The sequence below is a fragment of the Lathamus discolor genome, chromosome 1 (genome assembly GCF_037157495.1).
Source record: "Lathamus discolor isolate bLatDis1 chromosome 1, bLatDis1.hap1, whole genome shotgun sequence".
NCBI classification, from domain to species: Eukaryota; Metazoa; Chordata; class Aves; order Psittaciformes; family Psittacidae; genus Lathamus; species Lathamus discolor.
Genome location: NC_088884.1, coordinates 41,814,327 through 41,837,908, shown reverse-complemented (window position 1 = coordinate 41,837,908; position 23,582 = coordinate 41,814,327). Strand labels below are relative to the sequence as shown.

At 39.9% G+C, this 23,582-nt stretch overlaps 1 protein-coding gene across 5 annotated transcripts in view; it reads left to right on the top strand.

Annotated features, from left to right (window-relative positions):
- Nucleotides 1-23,582, top strand: part of OSBPL8 (oxysterol binding protein like 8) — a 94,678-nt gene that overhangs the window by 20,906 nt on the left and 50,190 nt on the right. The window contains exons 1-4 of one of the 5 annotated variants that reach the window (XM_065669249.1): nucleotides 5,053-5,160; nucleotides 12,325-12,426; nucleotides 18,104-18,140; nucleotides 20,561-20,698. In XM_065669249.1, the coding sequence (XP_065525321.1) occupies nucleotides 12,385-12,426; nucleotides 18,104-18,140; nucleotides 20,561-20,698 (217 nt within the window). In that variant the 5' untranslated portion in view covers nucleotides 5,053-5,160; nucleotides 12,325-12,384. Of the gene's footprint in view, nucleotides 1-5,052; nucleotides 5,161-12,324; nucleotides 12,427-18,103; nucleotides 18,141-20,560; nucleotides 20,699-23,582 lie in introns of those variants that run through there. The other 4 variants (XM_065669254.1, XM_065669243.1, XM_065669268.1 and 1 more) reach the window with 4 other exon arrangements.

The following is a 23,582-nucleotide window of genomic DNA, read 5'->3' as shown; positions in this document are numbered from 1 at the left end:
TAAGTTAGAATTTCTAGGGTTTTTCCTATTGTGGTAGGCTCCTCTGACCTTCTGTTCTTAAATTCTCATGCAGATATCCTGTATCTTGAAATTGTGGAAACTACCTTTCAGCACTAGCCAAAAGAAATCCAGATGAAGGGCATCTCTTAGGTCATCAACTCTGTTTTAGTATCAAGAAGAGACATTGCTGCCAAAATAAGAAATTGTACATGAGAATAAACATTAAGTTCCTGTTTGAAATACCCACTTTGAATCCTTCAAAGTTCATTTCATAAAAGTCTCTTATACACAATACAACACTATTGCAGCTAATCGCAGCTCAACTGAGACTTGGCTGTCATTGTTAAGTCTTTTATACTTTTAATTTTAGAGTATGCACTGATTTTTTTTTTTTTATATTTTTTTTTCTGTGTTATGTATCTCGGGTTAGAGCAGAAATGAGGATTGTGGTTATGCTCTTGGCTGAGCCCCTGTGAAGTGTGTTCCTGGTTCTCACTGGTAAGCCTCAGAGAGGTAGTCTCAGTTTGATGAAATTAAACTACTGGGGTATAGAAAAGTGATTCTCTGCTGGTAGGTCTTTGAGAGCTCCGGGGGGGAAAGATGGTCTGTCTTACTTCACATGAATGTGAGTCCTCAGCAGTGCTTGCTAACAAAGAAACTATTTCCACTGTTAGACCTTTGGAAGCCTGTAGTCTAGTGTTATTTCTGAATGACTGCAGTTGAATGGCATTGTACGTGGAATTTCAATCATAGTATTGTTCTTGGGCAGGTCTTAGTGAGTGAGTAACCCAAGTCATATTTTTAGCTTGCTATTTTCCAGTGCACAGAACCAACTGCTGCACCCCCAAAGTATCCTTTCAACAGGTATGAAAATTGAAAAGAGCTCTTAAGATGTATTTCAGCTCTTTTTAAAGTGAGTTGGCCATCCTTTTCAGTTCTGAGGAACAGCAACACACACAGTGGAAAGGAAAAATTAAAATCCTGGTAGATTTGCCACTTGGGAATCTCCTTTTTGCTGTGGATGTGCATTGACTCTCTTCCCCTTCAACACTCTGTTTATTCAGCATTAACTGCTTGTATTGCTTTGAACTTGAGAACCCTAGTCATATTTGGATCAAATTGAAGCTGGTAGCATATAGATACAGAACAAAAGGATATGTACTCAAGGAAGCTTACAGTTAAACACTGACAGTTACTAGTTAAGAGATATAATAAGAAAAGTAAGGACCAGTATGTGGTCTGGTTAGTTACTGGAATTTCTGGGAAGGCTGTGTTGGAGCTCACATGGTACCAAATATCTGATACTGCAGGTCACTTGTGGTCACCTGTTTACAATTTTCTGCTCATTTGAATGTGTGTGGGTTTGGGGCTTTTTTGGGAGGTTGGTTTTTGAGTGTGGCCTGTCCTGCATGTTCTGACCTTTGCAGCTGGGTAATTCAGAGGGTATATAAAGCCATGAACATGGTATTAATTTAAATTTGGTTTAATTGCTTTGGATCTGTGTCCATTGTCAGTGAAAGTACTGAGCAAGATTTGATCACCTTTGAGGAGGGTGGGCATCCTGTTCCTCCAGGTGCCCAGAACTCCTGCAAAGATGAGGGAGACTGTAGGTAAGAAAAGGGGGTGGTGGCCCTCCGCAAGCAGAGGATTGTGTAGTCTTTTGGTACAGCCTTGGAAAAATGGTCTTGTCTGTCCTCAAGCAATAGAGACTTTTAAAGCATAAATGATGGTGTGACATACATGCTCTAATGCCTGAGGCAGTTGTTTGGTGTTCAGATTAAAACTGCAATTATTTTGTAAACTCTTAGTAAACAAAATGCTTTAAAATGACAGTTTGTCCCTGAATGTATTCTGAAATTGTGATAATATGGAACCTTGCTTGTGTTGGCTTAAGTCAGCTCAGAGAGAAGCTATGTAGGAAACTGGCTGCAATAGCTTTTGATGCGGCAGTGAACTGTCTGCATGATGGTACACATCTGTCCAAGCAAAGTCACTGCAGCTTCTGAGATGCAGAAATTTTACAAATTTTAAATTTTAAATTTAAATTAAATTTAAATTTAATTTTAAATTAATTAAAATTAAATTAATTAATTAAATTTAAATTTAATTTTAAATTAAATTTTAAATTTAAATTAAGTTTTTAAATTTTAAGCCAACTTATTTTACTTCGATAAAGAGCACTCATCTAGTTGCATATAGTTCATTTGGCAGTTGGCAATTCACTCATCTGCAGTAGTATGGTTAATTGCAATAATTTGTATGTAATCTTGGAATAGTTCTCTGAAACTTTATTCCTTAGGAAGTTGATTTGTGTTGTTGACCAGCACGAGAGACTTAAAATATTTTTGCATCTATGGTTGCATTATGACTAAAACATTTAGAGGAGCTTCATCGTGAAGGCAGTGTTCTGCATCATTTAGAGTATTAAAGTAGACTTTCAGTATCTGCTTCTTGAGGCTTTTCCAGCATAATTAATTAGTTCTTATATGCTTAGTGCTTTTCATAGGCTTGAAATGGTGTCCTTTTTTCCCCTTTTTAATACCTTGATGTATTTGACAATAATGTTTGTCAAGGGCAAAACAGGAAAAAGGTTAAAGTGTTCCCTTTAGGAAAAGTGAGGTTTTTGTTTTGGAAAGTTCTGCGCAGAGGAAATCCAAATCTATCTCATATCTCGGGGTGGCAACTGGTTCCACTTGAGCTTTAGAAACGGAAGGACTTGTCCAGCCACCTATCCATCTTGTCTGGAAGCATCTCTGCTGACTGATCTTCCTTTTTCATTAAAAAAAAAACAACAAACCTTTAGCAACAACATTGCTTTTCCTTTTGCCTTGGCTTGACTCTTCACTTCCTGCAGTGGTTTCTAGCCAGTACTGGGTGAGCCTGTGGCTCACAGCCCACAGGCTGTTGTGGTTGGAATGAAGGTGATTTAGGAGGCGGACCTCAGCTGTTCTTTACCACTGCTATGCCAGACCCACAAGCAGAGAGGCAGATGTGAGGTCCCATGGCGTAGTTCAGTATAAATGACTGTGTTTTGAGAGTGGATGTTTAAAATACTTTGCAGAAGTGGAGGTACCTCTGACACAAGAGGCTTGTGGGCAGGTCAGAAGGGCAGCAGCTGCCATGGGGAAAGAGGAGGGAAGGACGAGCTGTGGAGGACTAGTAATCTCTTAACCCCTTTCAGCTGTGTCTAGGAGAGTGTGTAACACTGCAACTTCATACAGCTGCCAAAGGAGAGATTAGAAACCACAGGGAGTAATGGCTCGCCTCTCATCACAGTGCAGAGCACTGAGATATTAATAGGAGCATATTGGCTTCTAATGCAAACCTCTATATGGTTGACCAGATATATGGGGAAGGAGGGAGCAATTACTAGTACTTTTACAGATGTGAAAGAAAACTTCTAAAGCTGTTAGAAGAAAGGCCAGGATTCCCTGACTTTAAATTTATTAAATTTATCATGTTGCTTTCTTAAACCTTTTTTAGCCTGTCATCTTTGGGCAGGAAGAATGCAAGGCCCACATAGCAAATGTGCCTTTAAGTTTCAGGGTGGAGTTCGGAGAGGACAGCCGTTTGCAGTGTGTCTAACCACTGGGTTTGAGTGCGTGTGGCCTTCTTCAAATGACGGCTGTCATTGATAAATATAACCTTGTATAAGGTTCTGTAAAGTTGGTTTGTTATCCCCTTGGTTATTTTCCTGGTTGGTACTGCAAGATCTTGAAATGTAAAAATGAAACACTAGATTGTGTGATGTAAGGTTTTGTTAAATCTTCTTTCCTTACTTGATCCCAACAAAGCAAAAGTAGCAAAATCTTCTATGAAGCTTCATAAAATACTCAGGTTCTGACTGGTTCAAACTTAAATGCAAAAAATGTAATAATTTATTGCCTCTCTTATGCTACAGAATAGACCGAGCACTAGGTAAAACTGGCTTGTGGAGGCAAAGTGGATAATGCTCTGGGTAACTAGACACCCTTAGGTGAAGAAATAAGCATTTTTACCATTAAGGCCAACAACTCATTTGGCTAATGGGAGCAGTCTTGCAGAATATGTATCATGAGGAGTGGGACAAGCTGGGAAGCTTTGAAGTGCACTTCAATAGCCAGAGGGCTCCAGAATACTTGGGACTTGAGCTTTTTGAGAGGATGTTGGGTTTTAGTACCTTGAAGTGACTCTTTACACTTCTTCTGTTGTCCTTCATTTTTATCAGGACAAGTTTGTCTGTGGGACACCTGTTTAAGGTAGTAATTATTAAAGTTGTGGTGGGTGTTCAGGAGCTTGCTATACTTTTCTTGGCAGTCATTGCTATCTGTCACTCTTACAAGATAGCTGAAGTATCTGAACTATGCTTCTACTTTACAAATTTTTTCTAGATGAAAAGTGTTTTCAAGTCTTGTTCTTAAGCGCTTCACCTTTCCTGGGTTTTTGGGTAGTTTGGTGGTGGTCTTCTCTACCCAGAAATAGAGGAAATGGCTTGCTTTGCACATGGAGTGTTTATTCAGGAGGTGAGGAAGGCAGATGATGAAACTCAGGGTGGAAGGAAGTGTTTCACAGGGGTGAATTTGGTGGCCGGATAGCAGTAAGTGATCATAGTATACTCGCTGATGCAGTTATAGTTGTAGCAAATTTTTGAGCATTCAAACATTGCAGTTTGGAGTTAGTGTAACCATGTAGTTCATCATCTGTGATTTCCCCAATATTATTACTGGTTTTATCACTCTGCTATTTGGCCTGACTTCACAGTACATGGAATTGAATCTAGAAATTTACTCAGCTCTCAAATTTATCTTCTAGAATTGCAGAACAAAACCTCTTCCTAGCTCGTTCAAGTTCTTGTTAGCATGTGCAAGATGCTTAGTTCGAGGAAAACTTGTGATTTCTTTGTTTACCAGATCTGTTGCTGAGTCATTTCACCCTGTTGGCCCCACTCCATTTTTGTCAGTAACTCTGCTTCTGTTCCTGCTTTCTTGGAACTGGTCTCAACAAACACAGGGTCCTTGGCATGCAGTGACATTGTGTCATGTGCAAGAAGCTGGCCAGAGCTGTAACTTGTTGATGGAGCGTGCTTCATCTGTGGACTTGTTCACTGAGAGACGATCTTGCACTACAACCAGGGTGCTGTGCTTACTTCCTTTGGTGCACTGGATTCAAAGAACCTTGAAAGTAAGACGTGCTTTTTTAATCTTCTGTGCGATTGCTGCTGCCCTGTTGCATGGAGCAAAATGTGACTACTGAGTGACACATCATTTGAGAGCCTTGGTTTGCTCACCCAAGTTAGATTTAGGATGTAGATTTCTTTTAATCTCTCAAAACTGATGCTATCCCTGTTAGCTCTTAATTTCTATGAAACTTGTTATGATCTATTTTTAGCACTTAGATACTTTTCTCAAGAGTATTACCTTAAACTTCCTTATAGGCCTTATTGAACTGAGTGTACTGATAACCACACCAGAGAACTGCGTAACTCAGGGTCACCTGGCGATTCTGACGGGCAGCCAGTTAAACATGAGCCAACAACGTGCCCTTGCCACAGAGAAGGTGGATGGTATCCTTGGATGCATTAGACAAACCATTGCCAGCAGATTAAGGGTAGTGATCTTCCCTTCTGCTCATCGATGGTGAGGCTACACTTGGAGTACTGGGTCCAGTTCCAGTGCAACAGATATGGACATAGTGGAGAGAGTCCAGTGAAGGGCCATGAAGATGATCTAGGGAATGGATCATCTGTTATATGGAGAAAGGTTGAGAGCTGGGACTGTTCAGCATGGAGAAGAGAGTGCTCAGGGAAATCTCATCAATATGTATAAATACCTGAAAGATGACAGTCACGCTCTTTCCGGTGGTGCCCAGTGGTGGGGCAAGTGGCAGGGGGTACAGACTAAAATTCAGGAAGTTCCCTCTGAATATTGGGAAAGACTTTATTTACTGTGAGGGTGACTGAATGCTGGCACAGGTTGCCCAGGGAGGTTGTGGAGTCTTCATCCTTAGAGATAATCAAAAGCTCCCTAAATGACCGCCTGCAAAAGGGGAGTTGGACAAGATGAGCTCCAGAGGTCCTTTCCTGACTCAACCATTCTGTGATGCCCTATGGAATAGCATTTGTATGGTACTGTTGGGACTCCGCTTTCCAGCAAGGACCTAAGGGAATCTTTACTCTTCTGGATGCCAATGTAAACAACTAAGTATCTTTTCTCATAATGTGCCTCGCCCATGCTTGTTGCGACATTGATCTTTGAAGTCAGTGCATTATGCCTGTGTTATCTTGAAGAAGTTTACAATATACACTTATCTTGATACCCATGTTGGGCAATTTAAGTGCATTAAATTACTGTAAGCCTTAAGGAAAGAAGGCAGGCATCCAGTAAAGCTTAGCAGGTCAGTTTGGAGTCAGAGCCCTGGAAAACTCTTCCCCTTTGGAAAGGCCAGATCAGCATGAAGTAGCCAGTTCCCTGTGTGCTTGATGCAGCCTGTTAGCAGGTCACAGGTGAAGCTGTTCCTTACCTCTGAGGTATGATGCTGGGGTATAAGAGAGTACTCTGATACTATAACAAATCACAAAACAGTATCACGGTGCAAATGGCATACATACTGACCATAGGTGATAGGAAGAAACCAAAAACCTGCTTATATAATACAGTATGCAGGCATTCAAGTAACTTAGTCCATAGATTAAACAGAAAACATACTAGATTCAGGGGTCATCTCAGCTTCTTTCACTTTGTGGCTGCACCATGGCTGAAATTCAGGAAGTCATGTGAGGGGCAACGTATCTTGATGAAATTCTCCAAATTTAGTAAAGTGTTTGAGCCAAAGATGATCTTCTATCGGAAAAGGGGAAGAAGAATCCTTCTGTGAACTGAATTAGGGGTTTGTCCTGTGGTGGGTTGACCCTGACTGGATGCCAGATGCCCGCTAAAGCTTACTTGATCACTTCCCTCCTCAGCTGGACAGGGACAAAAGGCTCACGGATTGAGATTAGGACAGGGAGAAATGACTCACCGGTTACTGTCATGGGTGGAACAGACTTGACTTGGGGGAATTAGCTTTAATTTATTGCCAATCAAATCAGAGTAGGGTAATGCAAAATAATCACGAATCTTGAAAACACCTTCACCTCCTCTCGCTTCCTCCTGGGATCAGCTTCACTCCTGATTTCTCTACCTCCTCCCCCTGAGCAGCACAGGGGATGGAGAATCGGAGTTGCAGTCAGTTCATCAGACATTGTCTCTGCTGCTCCTTCCCCCTCAGGGGAGGACTCCTCACACTCTTCCCTGTTCCAGTGTGGGGTCCTTCCCACGGCAGACAGTCCTCCATGGACTTCTCCAATGCGAATCCTTCCCGCAGGCTGCAGTTGTTCACACTCTGCTCCAGTGTGGGTCCCTTCCATGGGTGCAGCCCTTCAAGCACAGACTGCTCCAGCCTGGGTCCCCTGTGAGGTCACCAGTCCTGCAGCAAACCTGCTCCAGTGTGGGCTCCTCTCCCCACAGGGCCACAGGTCCTGCCAGGAGCCTGCTCCAGTGTGGGCTTCCCACAGGGTCACAGCCTCCTTCAGGCATCACTCTGTTCCACTGTGGACCCCATGGGCTGCAAGAGCACAGCTACCTCACCATGGGCTGCACTACCAGCTGCAGGGGAACCTCTGCTCTGGTGGCTGCAGCACCTTCTCCCCTCCTGCACTGACCTTGGATCTGTGTAGTTGTTGCCATCCACTCTCTGGCTACAGTTGACATTTTGTTCCTCTTCTTAAATGTTATCCCTGAGATGCTACCAGCATCACCGGTGGGCTCGGCCTTGGCACCAGCAGGCACTGGCTCTGTTGGACATGAGGGGGAAGCCTCTAGCAGCCTCTCATAGAAGCCTTCTCCCTACCCCAGCCTTGCTATGTAAACCAAATACATTCCCCACCTTGCCTATGTGAATCACATATTTAAGAATTATCACAAAAATCAGTGTTCATCACACAATCTTCACAAATTTCACTTGCATCAACAAAAAAAGAATTCCCCACAGCAAAGTCAAAATAACATCACCAGAACGCTAAAGGAAAGTGGAGAGTTTACACCCACAGTCCACCCCCCATACCTTTACCACAGTTGCAACAACAGAATTTCCCATATTCATTCTCTAACATTGTTCAGTCCCTGGTTTTTCCCCCTTACCTCTCCCAGTTACTATTCTTATCTCAAATACCTGGAGCCCCATGCTGAGTGCCAAAATAGACTCTTGTAGTTTAACCTCAGCCAGCAGCTAAGCACTCATCTCCCCACCATCCCACATCTAGGATGGGGATAAGAATTGGAAAAATAAGATAAAGCCTGTGGCTTGAGATAAGAACAGTTTAGTAATTGAAATAAAGTGAAATCATACGAAACCAGGTTGGAAGGGATCTTATGAATCATATGGTCCAAACTTTCTAGGCAAAGCGTGACCCTAGACTAGATGTCCTCGCACCCTGTCCAGCTGGATCTTCAAAGTGTCTGGTGTTGGGGAATCCACCATTTCCCAGGGAAGATTATTCCAGTGGCTGATTATTGTCATTGTGGGAAGGAAATAAAGAAAAGAAAAAGGAAATCGAGAGAGAGAGGAATAAAACCCGAGATGGACAAGTGATGCACAATATCTGCTGCCCCATGCCCAGCCTGAGCAGCAATTGGTGGCTCCTGGCCAGCTCCCCCCACTTTCTATACTGGGCATGACATGCTGTGGTGTGGAATACCCCTTTGGCTAGTTTGGGTCAGGTATCCTGTCTCTGCTTCCTTCTGGCTTCTTGGCCCGTCCTTACTGGCAGAGCTTGAGAGACTAAAAAGTCCTTGATTAGAGTAAGCATTACTTAGCAACAACTAAAACATTGGTGTGTTGTCAACACTGTTCTCAGACTAAAGCTGAAACACAGCACTGCACTGCACCGTACCAGCTACTAGGTAGGAAATTTATCTATATCCCAGATGAAGCCTGGACAGGTGTTATTGTTAGAAATGTACCTGCAACAGGGTATTACTTCCATGGAGTAGGGCTAAACTCTCTAACATGCCTGGAACAAGCTACATATTTGGTGAGGAGCTTTTCTTAAGCTGGAAGAGAAAATAAATGTCTTTCCTAGGAAGTCCTTTATTCAGTTAAATGAACATATCCCTATGTTAAACACTTGTATAATCTGGTTAGCATACAGAATTTGTAAATCAATACAGAACAGACCAAACCCACTTCACTGAGGTGTGAGCAAATGCGTGCTGCCAGAGACTTATGATATGACCAAAGAACCTGACTTGTGCTGCTTTTGCTCTACAGCCTGCATTACTATACCTAGGAGAATATTGTGTATCACTGAGGTATACTTTTATGGCTTTTGAAAGTATTTCTTTGTTTTGTTTGATGGGTGGGAGTTGGGAAGTGATAAGAAGTCACATAAGACATTTGGGTATATATGTGTAAAGGTAGAAAAGGTCCTGTTCACACAGTGTTAGCTTTCATTGATGCATGCTCTCCATTACTTATATGGGAGACCCAAGCAGGATTTTCCTATTCTTGAGGTGCAGCTAATTGAAAAACAGATTGTTACAAAAGCTACCAATGGCTGAAATAATCGGTTCATAATAACCTGGCTGCATTTACAAGCAAATTCCCTTTCCTACATTGATAGGAAAGTTGTTTCAAAGCTTTGGGATTCAGGTGCTTGCAAGTATTAAGTAATTTTCAAAATATATCTGTTCTCCAAGTTCATACTTACTTGACTTTTTGCAATGTCCTTTTGCTGAGAGATCTCTTTTCCTTCCTTGGTGTTTATTTTGGCACATTTCAGGAGCAATGTTTTTTTGTTTTCAGTCTTCATTTTGCCAAGACAAATAAGCTAAGCTGGCTGTCTTCTCGTAAGCTAAACAGTGTGGGGGAAGATAGTCCTTAACTGTTTCTGCACCTGCTTTACTCTGCCTGCCTGCTCAAATATGCCATGAGCAGGGAGAACAGCCTCCCTCTCCCAAGTGACCACAAACACTGAGAATTAATACTACTCTTGAGACTGAGATAAGGAAGGACATAGTGGCTGTGCTTGCTTAACCAAATGGAAGAGCAGAATATACCGTTCTGACAACAGAAAATGAGAGTTAAAAAATATCTGTTAAAAATAGAGATGGGTTTAAATTTGTTCTAGGGTGAATGTTCCTGTTTCAGGAAAGACCTGTTTGTTTGGATAACTTCAGGATGGTTGCAAGTTTGTGTAACTAAAACAGCTGACTATCTGCTTTAAATATCAGCGTATACATTAGTTTGTGATACCACTCAGTTTTCATCCTGTTTAAGAGAGTTTAGTGTTTCCGTAAATTGAGTATGTATGCAGCCTGGTGTTGCTGAATTGCCTGTTAATAATAGAACCTGAAATGGGTGTGGGGGGAAGAGGTGACAAGGAGCAGCCTCCAAGAGTCATTACCCAGTTCTGCACCCCTGCATTGCTGTGAGGAAGGCGTGAGTCACAGTGCCTGCTGCCCTGGGAATCACAGCTTCTGGGGTGAAGTCCTCTTTCTGTGGTAACGCCATCTTTCATTTTATTGATGTAAATTAATCACTTGCAGTCATCTCCCTTCAGATGTCTGCCGTTTCTAACGTATATGGAAACGTCTAACCATATGCTTCCTAGTTATGTGCTACCTCGGTAATTACTCAGGTGTTTGAGTGAGATCCTTGTCAGTTCTTTGAAGTGAGTCATAAGGATCTATATGCAGTTTCTTTAGCACAGTCTTTTTGTTAAACTTTTTATTAATGCTTCTTTTCGTGTTTTAGTGGCATATGGTATGGTAACTTCTATAGTGCGTTAATACTGTACGCTCTTCCTAAGGAGTTCTTAATTCTAATATGCTTTACATAATACAAAGCAAAACAAAGAAAAAGATAATAAAAATATGGAAAACAGTTGAACAAATGGTGAGATTTGATTGTGAGATTTATAGTGAGATTTGTTTTCATGAGTGTGCATTTCCCGAGGCAGGCTTTGAACCACAAGATCTTGTGTCTTCTCCTCCCATCCTCCTGTACCCAGGATGCTCCTCAGGCTCCCAGGAGGGGCTGTGATGCCTCCTAATCCCCCTGTCCTCAGTTAATCTGTTGCTGCTAAAGCTTGAACTGAAGCCATAGCTTGATGTATTACCTTAAGCACAGCATGCTAACATTGTTGCTTGAAAAACAAAAGTCACCATCCCCATGCTACCCCTGCTCTTTCACAAGTGCTGGTTTCACAATTTGGTCTGTAACTTAGCTGCTTCCTGCCCTCTCACCCCACCCAAGACAAAAACAAAGGAAAATGAACCCCAGAAAAGTCCCTGCACTAATTCTGTGATCAACCACTTACCCGTGGAGTGGAGGGTGGATCCCCGCAGGGTTTTTTCTCTGTGGGATACTGGTTTTACTGTTTGGAATGGGTCAGCTTGCAGCCTTCTTATCTGCTTGGATCTCTTGTTGATGGGGGCTTTGGAGAGAGAAGCAGAGCAATGGGCTGTAGACGCACATCGTAGAATAGTTCATGGAATAGTTTGGGTTGGAAAGGACCTTAAGATCATTTAGCTCCAACATCTCTGGAGGCATCATTTTGATCTGCTTACCTCCTGAAACCCACTAAATGAATGAATGGTTAAGGTGTGTTTTTCCCACCAAGTTTTGTTTGATTCCAGACCATTTTCTTGTCTCACTGGTGGTTCCAAATGTTGTGTGCATACTAAGGTTTATTGTAGCTTGCTTTCTCTAGCAACAAAAGTAAATAGGAAATGTCTAGAGAACATAAAGAACAAGGTATTGCTTTCTTGCTGCATGTGGTGACTGCCAGCTGAGTGCCTGCTCTGCACCAGAGGGTGCTGGCTTGCACTATGATTTAATTTCTGTCTTGGTTCCATAAAGCAAATAGCTCTGGGCTTCTGCTGGGAAGCCCTAAACTCTGCTCCAGAATAGCTTTTATGTACACAAACAGCTTGTGCGCATATGCCTGCGGAGCAGGAGTGGTGTGCCAACAAGGGGAAATACAAGGCAAAAACTGTGGTTTCTTTTTTTGGGTGTGTTTTGTTTGTTTGTTTGTTGTGTTCGTCCATCATAATTCTTCCTTATTTGTAAAAGTAAATGCTTACCTCTGTGAGTACCTTTCATTTTGCCCATTTTACTTGAAACTACCCTCTCTATTAAAAAGTTGGGGTTTATGGGTGATGTGCATGTTCTGCAAGGAACCGTAATATGCACAGTTTATAATAGCAGACTATTTATCCTCTCAAAACATAGGGGAGAGAGAGTGAAGCTCTTGAAGGCATTTTAGACACTGGAATTGAATTCTTGTGTTTTTCTTTCCTTCTCCAGGATCTCGAATAGCAGCATGGAAGAACTCTGACGGAGAGACAGACACCGGGTCTTTTCAACATGGAGACTGTTCCGGTTGATGGGGAATTCGAGAGAAATTCAGTGAGTAGCTTAAATCTGGCTTCATGTAATCAGACAAATGTGAAGATGCAGGGAGAGGATTAAGCAGTTTGAATATGTTCTAGTTTGGTTTGAATCAATACTTTTCTGGTGAATGCATTTGGAATATCATGTAGTATCACCCATCATTTACTAGATTCTCGTGGCAAGAGGGATGGATATCCAAAAACATGATTCTTGGGTTCGATCATTGGTGTCCCAAAAGAAAAAGGTATTCCTCTCAGTCTTACTAATTGATACTTTCCTAGTTAGTGACTATGCGTAAAAGAAAAATATTGTATTTCTTGATGGAATGAAGAGCAGAGAAGGCAGGAGGAATAATTATTATATATTAACAGAATCATTTCAGATGAAAGAGTTGATAATCTGCACTGATTATCAAGAATTTCTGAGGTAGTGAAATTACCAGCTCTTCCTTTCTAAGCACAACTTAAAACCAGGAAAGGCTTGTGAGCACCATGACACTTCATCATCATCATACCATTGAAATTATTTAAGAGTTTAATTTTTCCACAAGCTGTGTTATGTGAAAGGACTGTAAAACCTGCAGCAGGAAATGATTTTTAGTTTCCAAAGCTGTTTTCTGATACAAACACTGCCTCCCAAAGGCAAAATAGGGTATATTTTTTTTCTGTAACTGAGGTGAAGCTCAGTAAAACCTCATAGTCACAGACATTACTTGTAAATAGTTCAACTACTGCATGGAGATATTAATTCGACTAAGTGTTTTATTACTGCCTTTATTTTAAGTGATGAATTTGGAGGCAAGACATTTTGCAGTGCATTAAGGAAATCCTTGGCTTTTTTTCTGTAATAAGCAAATTCATTGATTGTGGCAGGGCCAAAGCATCTATATCCCAGGTACTGTGAGTATCATATGTCAACTGTGCAATAAGATATTTATTTAAGAAAATCTGCCAATTCAGTTGCTGTGCTCCGTATTTCCTAAAATAATAATAAAAGAAGTACCAGTTTACAAAACACTTTGAAGTAATTTGAAATGTGCTAGTTTTCTTTTTGTGACCTGCCTTCACAATAGCATGATTTTAAGAAGGTGTCTTGAAATGAGGCTGTATATACTTCACAAAGTCTTGAGGCTATATATACTCTACTAAGTCTGCTTCAGAAGAATATTGAGAGTGGGGATATATTTGCCTTTCATCCCTGTGCTTAAGCACCCGAATTATCACCTCAGAGTAAGGTTTTTTTTTTTTTAACTGATGGTATACTGTGATTAGCTACTCTAAGCATTTCTTACTAAAAAGACCCATCTAGTAGGGTAATTGTCTTAATTGCAGTTACAATGTGAAGTTTTATGTATTGCACTACAGCTGATTAAAACATTTCTGGAACTTTATCTGGGAGTCTAATGTCCTTGCTCAGGTAGACACTGTAGTAAATAATTAAAACTGAAATATAGCTAAAAAAAGGCGCATATACATTAAGAGTGATTGGATCCAGTAATCCTGAAGACGTTGAGTGTTTGCAAATCCTGACACTTCCCAGAAGTTTGAATTTTTTTGAAGTGTCATGTTTGATATTTTTCAGTATTGCAGACTTAGCTGCAATCATAGAATCATAGAATGCTTAGGGTTGGAAAGGACCTTAAGATCATCTAGTTCCAACTCCTCTGGCGTGTCCCCATAGGCAGGGATACCTTCCACTAGATCATGTCCCTCCAACCTGGCCTTGAACACTGCCAGGGATGGAGCATTTACTATTTTTTTGGGCAGCCTGTTCCGATGCCTCACCACCCTCACAGTAAAGAACTTCTTTCTTATATCTAACCTGAACTTCCTCCGTTTAAGTTTGAACCCATTACCCCTTGTCCTGTCGCCGGAATTCCTATTGACTGTCTCCAGCACCCTTTTGTTTTCTTCCATTAATCTGATTAAAATTGGTGAAATACATGAGTTGCAAACATGCAAGAAGAACACTGATCAACATACTGCTACACAGTTTTAAGTCCTTTGAGGGGTTTCTAGAAGGTACCTGAAAAAGCCCATTTTAGAGATGTCAGCTTTCTACTGTATTTGTTGGATCATTGGAGGAAAAAAATGAGGTCACAGAGCTTAATACTGTGGGCTTTTCTTTCCAGAATCAGTGTGGAGAAAAATCTTGCATGAAATGCTTTTCCTGTCTCGTAATTAGGTTGATATATACTGTCCCTGAATGCAGATGTGATGACAGCTCAGCAAACGTTTTTGTAGTCTGGCACTATTGAAGCAATGGAAAATATTAGACACTTTGGTTTGAGTTCTTGAGAATAAGTTCTGCCTTTTTTTTTTTCCTATAAAATCATATTTCACTATAAACAAGCCTCACTGGCCCAGAACTGAGGACATAACATGGGAATGTCTGATATAAACCTTTCTTATTCTAAATGCTTTTTTAAAGAAAACTTTCTAGTCAGTTCTGATTTTTTGTCAGAACGTGTATTTCATAAACACATTGCCTTTGATACAACCTATACAGTCAGTCCTTGCTATCTAAATTTATCAGCAGACATAAAAGTACCTCTTCTCCTTGGAGCATGGAATAGAATTCCTTTTTACTGATCAGCTTTGCAGGTTGGGTTAGTGGTCCTTAATTTAAATGTATCTTATTGTAATGTGTCTGAATTTAAATGTGATCTTAGTGATTGACACGTATTAGAGACTGCCTCCAGGAAAGGCCTGTCTTCAGCAGGGCAAAAACTCTGACTTGGCTTTAAAGCATGTATTTAGACTGTATTGAGAATTTAAGTGTAGGTTTAGATTGTAAACCTAGTAAGTCTTTTTTAAAAGCTTTATTTTTGTAGTGTGAGATTCAGATATGATATCATGACATACATTTTTGCTTTTGCCCTAATCTTTGATAGGAAAAGGACTTTTTTTTATAGTACAAGTTGGCAGATACAGTTTTAGGTTTAGTAACAGTTGTTCTATTTCTGAGAAATGAATGTCTAAGATAGTACTTTTCTGAAGCACAATGCTGCTTTTGTATGAAAAGAGAGTTATGTCTGCTGTCTCATGGTGGTTTATATTGCTGGGTTTATTCCTTAGTCTTAATGTAAAACCTCACTGGGAGGAGAGGTAGGTTTTGTGTATTTTGGTAGCAACATTTTTAACTAAATGTGCCTCAGCAGAAGCTAAATCAGTCACGTAGTGTTAAGATCCTCCCTTGTCAAAGGACTTGTTCTGTAATCTGTAGGCAAAGTCATCAGTTAAATAAATGTTGAAATAAATGTAGGCTCTGTCTCTGGAAATAAGTGTATGCTTCTCTTAATTTTGTATATTTAGAATAAAAACTGTGGGAGCTGATGGACAGGAATGGCCTGAGGACATTCTTTTCAGAGAAAACACTGAAGTAGAAGCACTGTCATGGCTTGTTCCCTTAGGGGTTTGAATGCCTAGTCTGCAGTGTTATGAATTGCAGATGACAGAGATACAGTGGGATATTGGAAAATGAAGAGGTCTTTTTGGCTGAAATAATCTCATTTCAGAATCTTAAAATCCTGCATCAGTATTTACAAATATATATTCTGCAGGCTTTAGGTAAATACACAGGCCCAAATAGCTCTAATGAAGAGAGGGGGTTGACCAGCAACGGAGGCAGTTTGGTGTGTAAACAGAATGTCTATTGGAGAAGATCAGGGACAGAGTTAGACAGGGTTGTGTTTCAGCCTCTGGCGTAGGAGCTGTTTGTACTGGTTCATAGGATTAACCATGTCATGCTAAAATATTTACATAAAAAGCCCCTGCATCATCTCAGGTGACAAGTTGCCCTGCTCTGTGGTGTCATGTTGTATCTTGGTCAAGGCTGCTTGAGAGGCAGGCAGTGAGACAGGACCTGCTGCGGTACTTTTTCACTCTGTTTCTTCAACGTGTAAGTATGCACTGTGAGTGGACATGCTGCCTGAGTCTCAGAAACTTCTGATCTTCGCTGTCTGTTAACAGTTTATTTTTCCAGTTCTCTTCTCTTGCTTTCCAGCTTTTAGCATGCAGTAAAGCATACCAGTGCTGAATAGTAGTGTTCTCAGCCCTTCAGTCAGTGCTGGATCTCTCTACAATTACTGCAGACTCCTTTATCTTGGTCTCTTGTCAGTCATTGTTCTCCTGAATCTAAAACCTGTGTAGGGCAATACAGTTCCAGTCTGAACATAAACTGTTTCCTAGTTGCAGTGTGTTATCTGTACACTGAAAAGAAACACTTTCTTGAAAACCATTGAATTCTTGAGTGCTTTTCATGTACTAGTACCTGAACCTGTGTGATAAGTTCTCTTAGCAGTGTTTCAGTCTGACTTAATCTTCCACCCTGTCAGAGAATAAATTTGTTTGTCAAGTGCACCTGTAGTTTATCTCGGCTTCTCCTGTTTAATCAAGTCTTTTTCTAGAAAGTGCAGTATAATTAAAGAAGGGTTTCCTCACCTTTCCGATGACATGCATCTCAATTGCTGTATTCTCGTTGCAGTACTTTACATTTGCACATTGCACTGTCAATTTGACACCCCTAGTCAGCTATGAGGGATAAAAAGTCACTGTTTTGAGATCAGGATTGTAAGACAAGATTCCTGCTTGCTAAGATTTTTATTTTTCAAGTTCCCTGCTTTTCAGTCCTCATAACAGAGAGGCAAGACTGGATCTTCCTTAAAACAGAGCAAGGGTTTCTCTCCTTTATGGAGCAGATGTTTTTTATTCGGGATGTAGAAGATGCAGCATGTTTGGATTTACCTTGTTTATGAGGAGGAAATGTTCATGCTGATCAGTATGCTTGTTTTGTCCTCCTTTTCTTTGTGGATTTCAAAAGTAGAAGATCCTTTAAGACGTAGGTGGAACTAACCTTACATCTGTATATGGCTGAACATGGTGGGATCTTAGCCCCAGTTGTGACCTTGGGTAGCAATGATTTATAAAAGATGCCAGATCAAATGTCATGCAGTTACTATGCAATTACTCGCCTGTAGTGCCTGTATTTGATACATTCAGTGGGCAGAGATAATTTGTTATACAGCTTGATTCTTTGGAAAAAGTTTGATAGAAAATGTTTTCTTAAATTTTAAGCTGCATGCTTCTCTTGCATTCTGAGCAATTTAAAATGTTCCCTGTGTTTATAGATAAACTGAATCTGTGGCTTCTAAGTTCACGTTTGTGTGCAAAGGCAGGTAGACTCGGATCTGACTTTAGTGGGCGCTTGCACATTACTGATGGCTTAGAGGTTTTTGTCTTTCCAAAATACCTGTCTGAGAGTGGAGTGGTTTTGGAAACAAGTTTTGTTATTTCATCTTTCTTCAGAGCTTTAGTCTTCTAAAAATGTTCCAGCTAAACATTTCTTAAACTATATTGTGTATGAAGTCGTTTGAGCGCTACATGGCTGATGGAGAGGTTCCACTCTGAATTAGCAGCTGGGGCAGTTACTGTTTACTAACCATGTATGATGATGGCTTCTAATAATGGCAGCTCTATAAGCGTATTTGTCAGTTTTGTTGCTTCAACTTTTCTGAACTGTTAAGTCTCTTGATGCCTTGCCTTTGGTATTGAGGCGCATGTTGTATTTTAGTTGTGAACTAACACTGTTTTCATTGTCCTTCTTTCCTGCTGCTGCTTTTGCGCACTTGCTTCTTCCTGGCCTGGATTTTTATGTTTGCTGTTCCTCGTTCTTCAATTGTATGTGTACACAGCATCATGGTGATAACAGAGACTCTCATGGACCATCAAGTAAGTGATTCCCCTCTGCTACAGTATGTTTGCACATGTGCTTATAATAGGCTATATCTTTGCATGTAGGCTGCTGGGCTAAATACTAGGTTTCCTTCTGTATTGTAATTGTGAAGCTGAAGTACAATGAAAATTTACTCTTGGGGAAGTATTTTTACCTGGCATACTGCTCATCTAAATGTTTCCTTATGTTAACCTTTTTTTTTTAGTATTATTATTATTATTTGTTGGGAAAAGTTTATTCTTCACCTTACCCAGTCATGGCTGGAAAACAAATAAATCTTTTAAATTATATACCTGAAAGAGAAAACAATATATCTGTCACTCTGAAATGAAACCTTCAAATGTTGTTGTAGTAGAGATAGTAAAGATATGGAAATAACAGTTCAGAAACAGTTTTTGTTTTGAGCTTGTCTGTTTATAGGGCTCTATGGTTCACTTAATGTCAATAACATCTGCAGAAAGGAACAGGTGTGTGTTCTGTAATACTTCAGTAAGGATTGGGTCTGATGTGATCATGAGGAAAACTTCAGTGTATATATATAGGTGGTAGGCATGCATCTAAAGGCTTAGTAGTTTCACTGGTTCATGTGCTTTAGTATGATCATCTGACTGGCAGAATAATTTTGCCTGGGGTTAAGAGTTCATCTATGTGGGGAAGAGAAAGGTACAGGCACCAATTCTTTCTTCTTGGTGAGAAATCCATGTAGAAGCCATGGTCTTAGCTTGTATTGCTTATTATAGACATTACAAAATAATGCAGAAGTGAATTATGATAAACTTTTTTCCTGTATCTGATGTCCTTGTGCTATTTTCAAGAGTGTAGGCACTTTCACATGCTCATTATAGAAACAGAGGAACTGGGAATCTGCCACTTCAGATATCTTATTCTTCATAGCTTTATCTGATGAAATAAACTGGCTGCAAAGACCCCAGTTTGTGTTTCTTCTGATGTATGAATCATACTGACAAACTATGTACCAGTAATTTGATGGCCAGTATGAGGAAATTGGATAAAGTATGTATTATCAGCTCTAATAGTTCTCTTGGTATTGAAATGTGCCCTCCAGAGAGTTGTGAGGAGGCTTTGGTATTTACTAATTGATGTTTCTTCCCTAAAATAACTCTCTGCTCATCTTCAGGGAGAGAGATGGAATGGGTTTAAACTCACTCAGGTGAAGAAAGGAATGAATAGAGATATTTCTCTTGGATGAGTGCTCTGTGAAGCCTGAGTGAAGGGCTGAAAATAAATCAGTAGGCCTTTGAATGGAAGGAATCATTGGCAATGCTATTGTCTTGTCAGACACATTGAGCATATGCCTACCAAATCTGTTTTTCAAGTTGTAGAGATGACATGTGAAACCTAAGAAGAATTACAATCATAGAATGTTTTGGGATAGAAGGGAACTTGGAAACATGTAAATGCCAGTCTGTAGCCTCAAAGGTAAGCTATTCTTAAGCTGCAGAATCAAGGACAGCATGTTTGCCCCGTGCAGGCTCTTCTTTAGTAAACATCTATTGTTTCCTCCTCTGATCATTTTTTATCAGTATATCTACTCCACAGGGCACGTGTTAACTGAGTCTGCCATTCTTCCACTATGAAAAAGGGTGCAGTTTTGTTGTGTGCAACTTAAGGAAACGTACAGACACCATAAACGGGATGGCTGGGCAGGTGATCTTATACATAGCTAGAAAATGTCACACAATTCTTTCAGACTGGTAAGGTTCAAAGAGAAACTTCTGCTTTAAGCCTTTGTCTTTATATGGAATCACACAATGGTTTGGGTTGGAAGGGACCTTAAAGGTCATATAATTCCACCCCCCCACCATGGGCAGGGACACCTTCCACCAGAGAAGATTCCTCAGAGCCCCATGCAGTCTGGCCTTGTACCTTGACAGAGTCTGTACATGATCTTTATTGATTAGTTTTGGTTCTCGTGATATATATACATATGTTCATCTTAACTTTCTGGGATGGTGGCACAGCTTGATCTGCAAGTCATTTCCTGGGTTGGCTGTGTTGTGGCTAGTTAAAACAAGAACTATCACAAAAGTGGAAAGAAAAGCAGGATTTCAGATGTTAAGTAACATCTTAATACTGTATTTTAATAATATAATTAATTTTATATTATAATGTATTTTAATAATAATGTATTTTAATAATAATAATTCAGTAGCAGCCTTTCCCTACCTCCTAGTTTTTGTTTTCGTCTTCTGCCTCATGTCTTCTGTCAGTCTTGTTGGCTTCTTTATGCCATCCCCTCAAAAGCAGATCTCTGGTTTGGAATCCTAATTTTCTAGAATGAAAAATTTCACAACATAACATTTGAATACATTGCATAAACAGCAGTCAAGTTGTTAATAGAAATCTATGCACAAGCACATAACATTATTGAATGCGCATCCATTTTGTATTTCAGCAGTGGTAACAAACAGCGATGAGTCACAGCATTTAACTCCAGGAAAAATGAGCCAGCACCAGGGGAAAGAAGTCTATTTTACTCCAACCAAAGAGCTGCACCAACCATCTCTCAGCCCAGGATCGGCCCATGGTTATGGTAAGACAAAACTGTTTTTACAGATGTTTTAAAGAACTTAAATGATATTACTTATCTGTTCCAAATGTTGGTTTAAAAACTGCCTTTTACAGTAAAGAGGTAAGGAAGAAAGCATATTGAAATACTGAATGTAATTCTTTGTATCCTTACATGTTAATCTGAAATGGAAAAAAAAAACACCATTATGTTGTGCACTAGTTTTATTAAAGCATGTTATGATATGTGGGAGAGCAGTCCACTGATGGTAAGTCATTAGCTGTGTGTAATCCTGTAGCAAATGGTCACATTTAATGTCTCTGGGATTTATGTGTTCAAACAGAAGTGTTGTGATAAACCACTTGTGCCTGGAACCTTTGGATAAAGATCTATTAACAATTACTTCTACTGAAAGATCATTTCCTTTAGCGGAAAAAAAGTCTCAGTGCTACTTTTTGCAGGCTGTTAAACAGTCCCTCTGCCTTGCTTAACCTGTTGAAAACACTCTCAGTGGATCTCTGTGAACTAACTGGATGCAAAGTGAAAATTCATCAGTAGACCTGACTTGTTCATAGTCTGTTTAAAAACCGAAAGCAAGCAATAGTTCTCCCTGTGCTTATTTGCATGTGAAACTGGCTTGTGTTGTCTTATTGCCCAGGGTATCATTAGACATGTTTGTTACAGTGTGTGAATTCCTTAGTGAAAACTTCAGGCTCTTTGTATTAATATTCTTTCTCCCTTTACTCTTGGCAGCCGTGCTGGTCATCTCTGTTTCCTTTAATTCTAGCAGTGCTTCTGAAATTTATTGTATTTTTAGTATGAGTCTCCCTAATTCCCATAGCTTGCTTTGTCAAAGTAATGATAGTAGTCCGTCAGAACAATAAAGAGAGTGTCTCGGGTATCTTTCAATCATTTTCCTGTTTTCCCATTAAATACCATTTAGATAAAAAGAAAAGATCTGTGAAACCGAAAATAGTTGTTGCCAGGTTGAATTTGATAGTCTTTTATTGTATTTGAAGAATTATTACAGTAGTCTTTTCACTGCTGCACACAGCTGGCTTTCATATATTTTCTAAAAGCTCTGTTACCTCACTGGAACAGCACTTTATGTTCTCTATCTTACATTGTGCTTATTCTGGAAATATTTTCTGTAGAATATACACATATATATAAATATATAACTTGTTTGTAGTTTTTATGATGTTTGAAGAATTTTTGGTTATTCTCTCTACATGCTGTGTTGTATCCCTTGTTAGAGAAATGTAGTTATAGAAGTATATTTGAATATTCTAGTATATTCTTCCTTTGAATGTTGCTATTCGCACTAATTAATTAAGTCAAACTGTTGTGCTTTTTTAAGGGTGTTTACTGTTAGGAAAATAATTAAAATGGTCCTGAAATGCACTAAGACTCAATCATGTTACATCAAACTCCTGGCAGATATTGAGTCTTCTTTCTGATTATTTCAGGTCTTATATAAGTGATTTTAAGCTGGTTAAATGTATCTGCCTTTTTTAGCATCAGTTATCACTGACTTAGTGTACCAGGAGTGCTGCTAGAATTGAAACTGTAGTTTCATGAAACAAGGAATTGAGCTTGCAGTCAGTTTCAGTACTGAAAAGCTACGGTGTGGGCTAGGTTTCGGCAACCTTTAATTACTAACTTCTAGCCTATCTGCAACTCGGGAGGTGTAGGTTTGATTTTTATGGAGGGGGTTGACCCACATTTAGAAGTTGGGTGATTATTCTGTGGTAGTTATTCCTATGGGGAAAATTACAGTGCTGGTGAAAATGTCAGCTTAATGCATAGGGGAAAAGAGATGCTGTGCAAGCCTGAAAAATACAAAGTAGACCAGAGTTAAAAGTGATTAAGTACTTGAGGATGACTGCTCAACTAAAATCCAGTTAGCAAATGTCTTTACAATATGCTTTAACATAGTATGATGAGACTGTGGGTTCAGACTTAAACAGGGGAAGTTAGGGTTAGATAAAAGGAAGAAGTTCTCTACTGTGAGGATGTTGAGGCACTGGAATGGGTTGCCTAAGGAAGTTATGAATGCTCCATCCCTGGCGGTGTTCAAGGCCAGGCTGGATGGAGTCTTGGGTGACATGGTTTAGTGCAAGGTGTCCCTGCTCATGGCAGGGGGGTTGGAACTCGATGATCTTAAGGTCCTTTCCAACCCTAACTATTCTATGTTTCTGTGAAATTAGGAAATGTTTATTCACAGTATTTAAAGGCATTTACTGTGGACTAAATGGAAATGCCTTTAGTCACTGGCACCCAAATGCATCCTTAGGAGGTGGGTAACGTAAATAAGCAATTCAAAAGCGTGCTAGGCACAGGGTGAAAGAGAGTCAAAACAGAAAAATGTATGGTATGGTCTATAGAGAACTGATTAAATGTCCATACAGGGGAGCCATGACATTATTTAAGGGTACTTAGTTTATGCCACTGGACAGTTTATGTTGTTGGATGCTATTTGGCCACCACTACCTAAGCAATGTTTCCTGTTGCCTGAATAAAAGAGCCTGTGTGGCAAAGCCAGTTTTGTGTAGAGCTTGTGGGTAAAAACCAGATGAGTTGGAATGAAACAAAGCTTGTGCAAAGTCAGTGTCTGAAGCAACTAGCACCACCACATGTGGCCAGATTCTTAGGCTAGCCAGCAGCAGTTCAGGGAGAGGCATGCTTGGTGCCTATCACTTGGAAAATTTACTAGAACAAGCTTAATTTGAGTCTTCTGTTTGTGTTTTAAGGAAGATCCTAATGACAGGAATTATAAAGTCTTTATGATACATAAATTATATAGATTGATATATTAATATGATATAAATGACATGATATATAAATATGATTAAAAGTCTTAATATGAGGCAGGGGAGGTAGGCATTTAACATTGGTTTGGGGCATT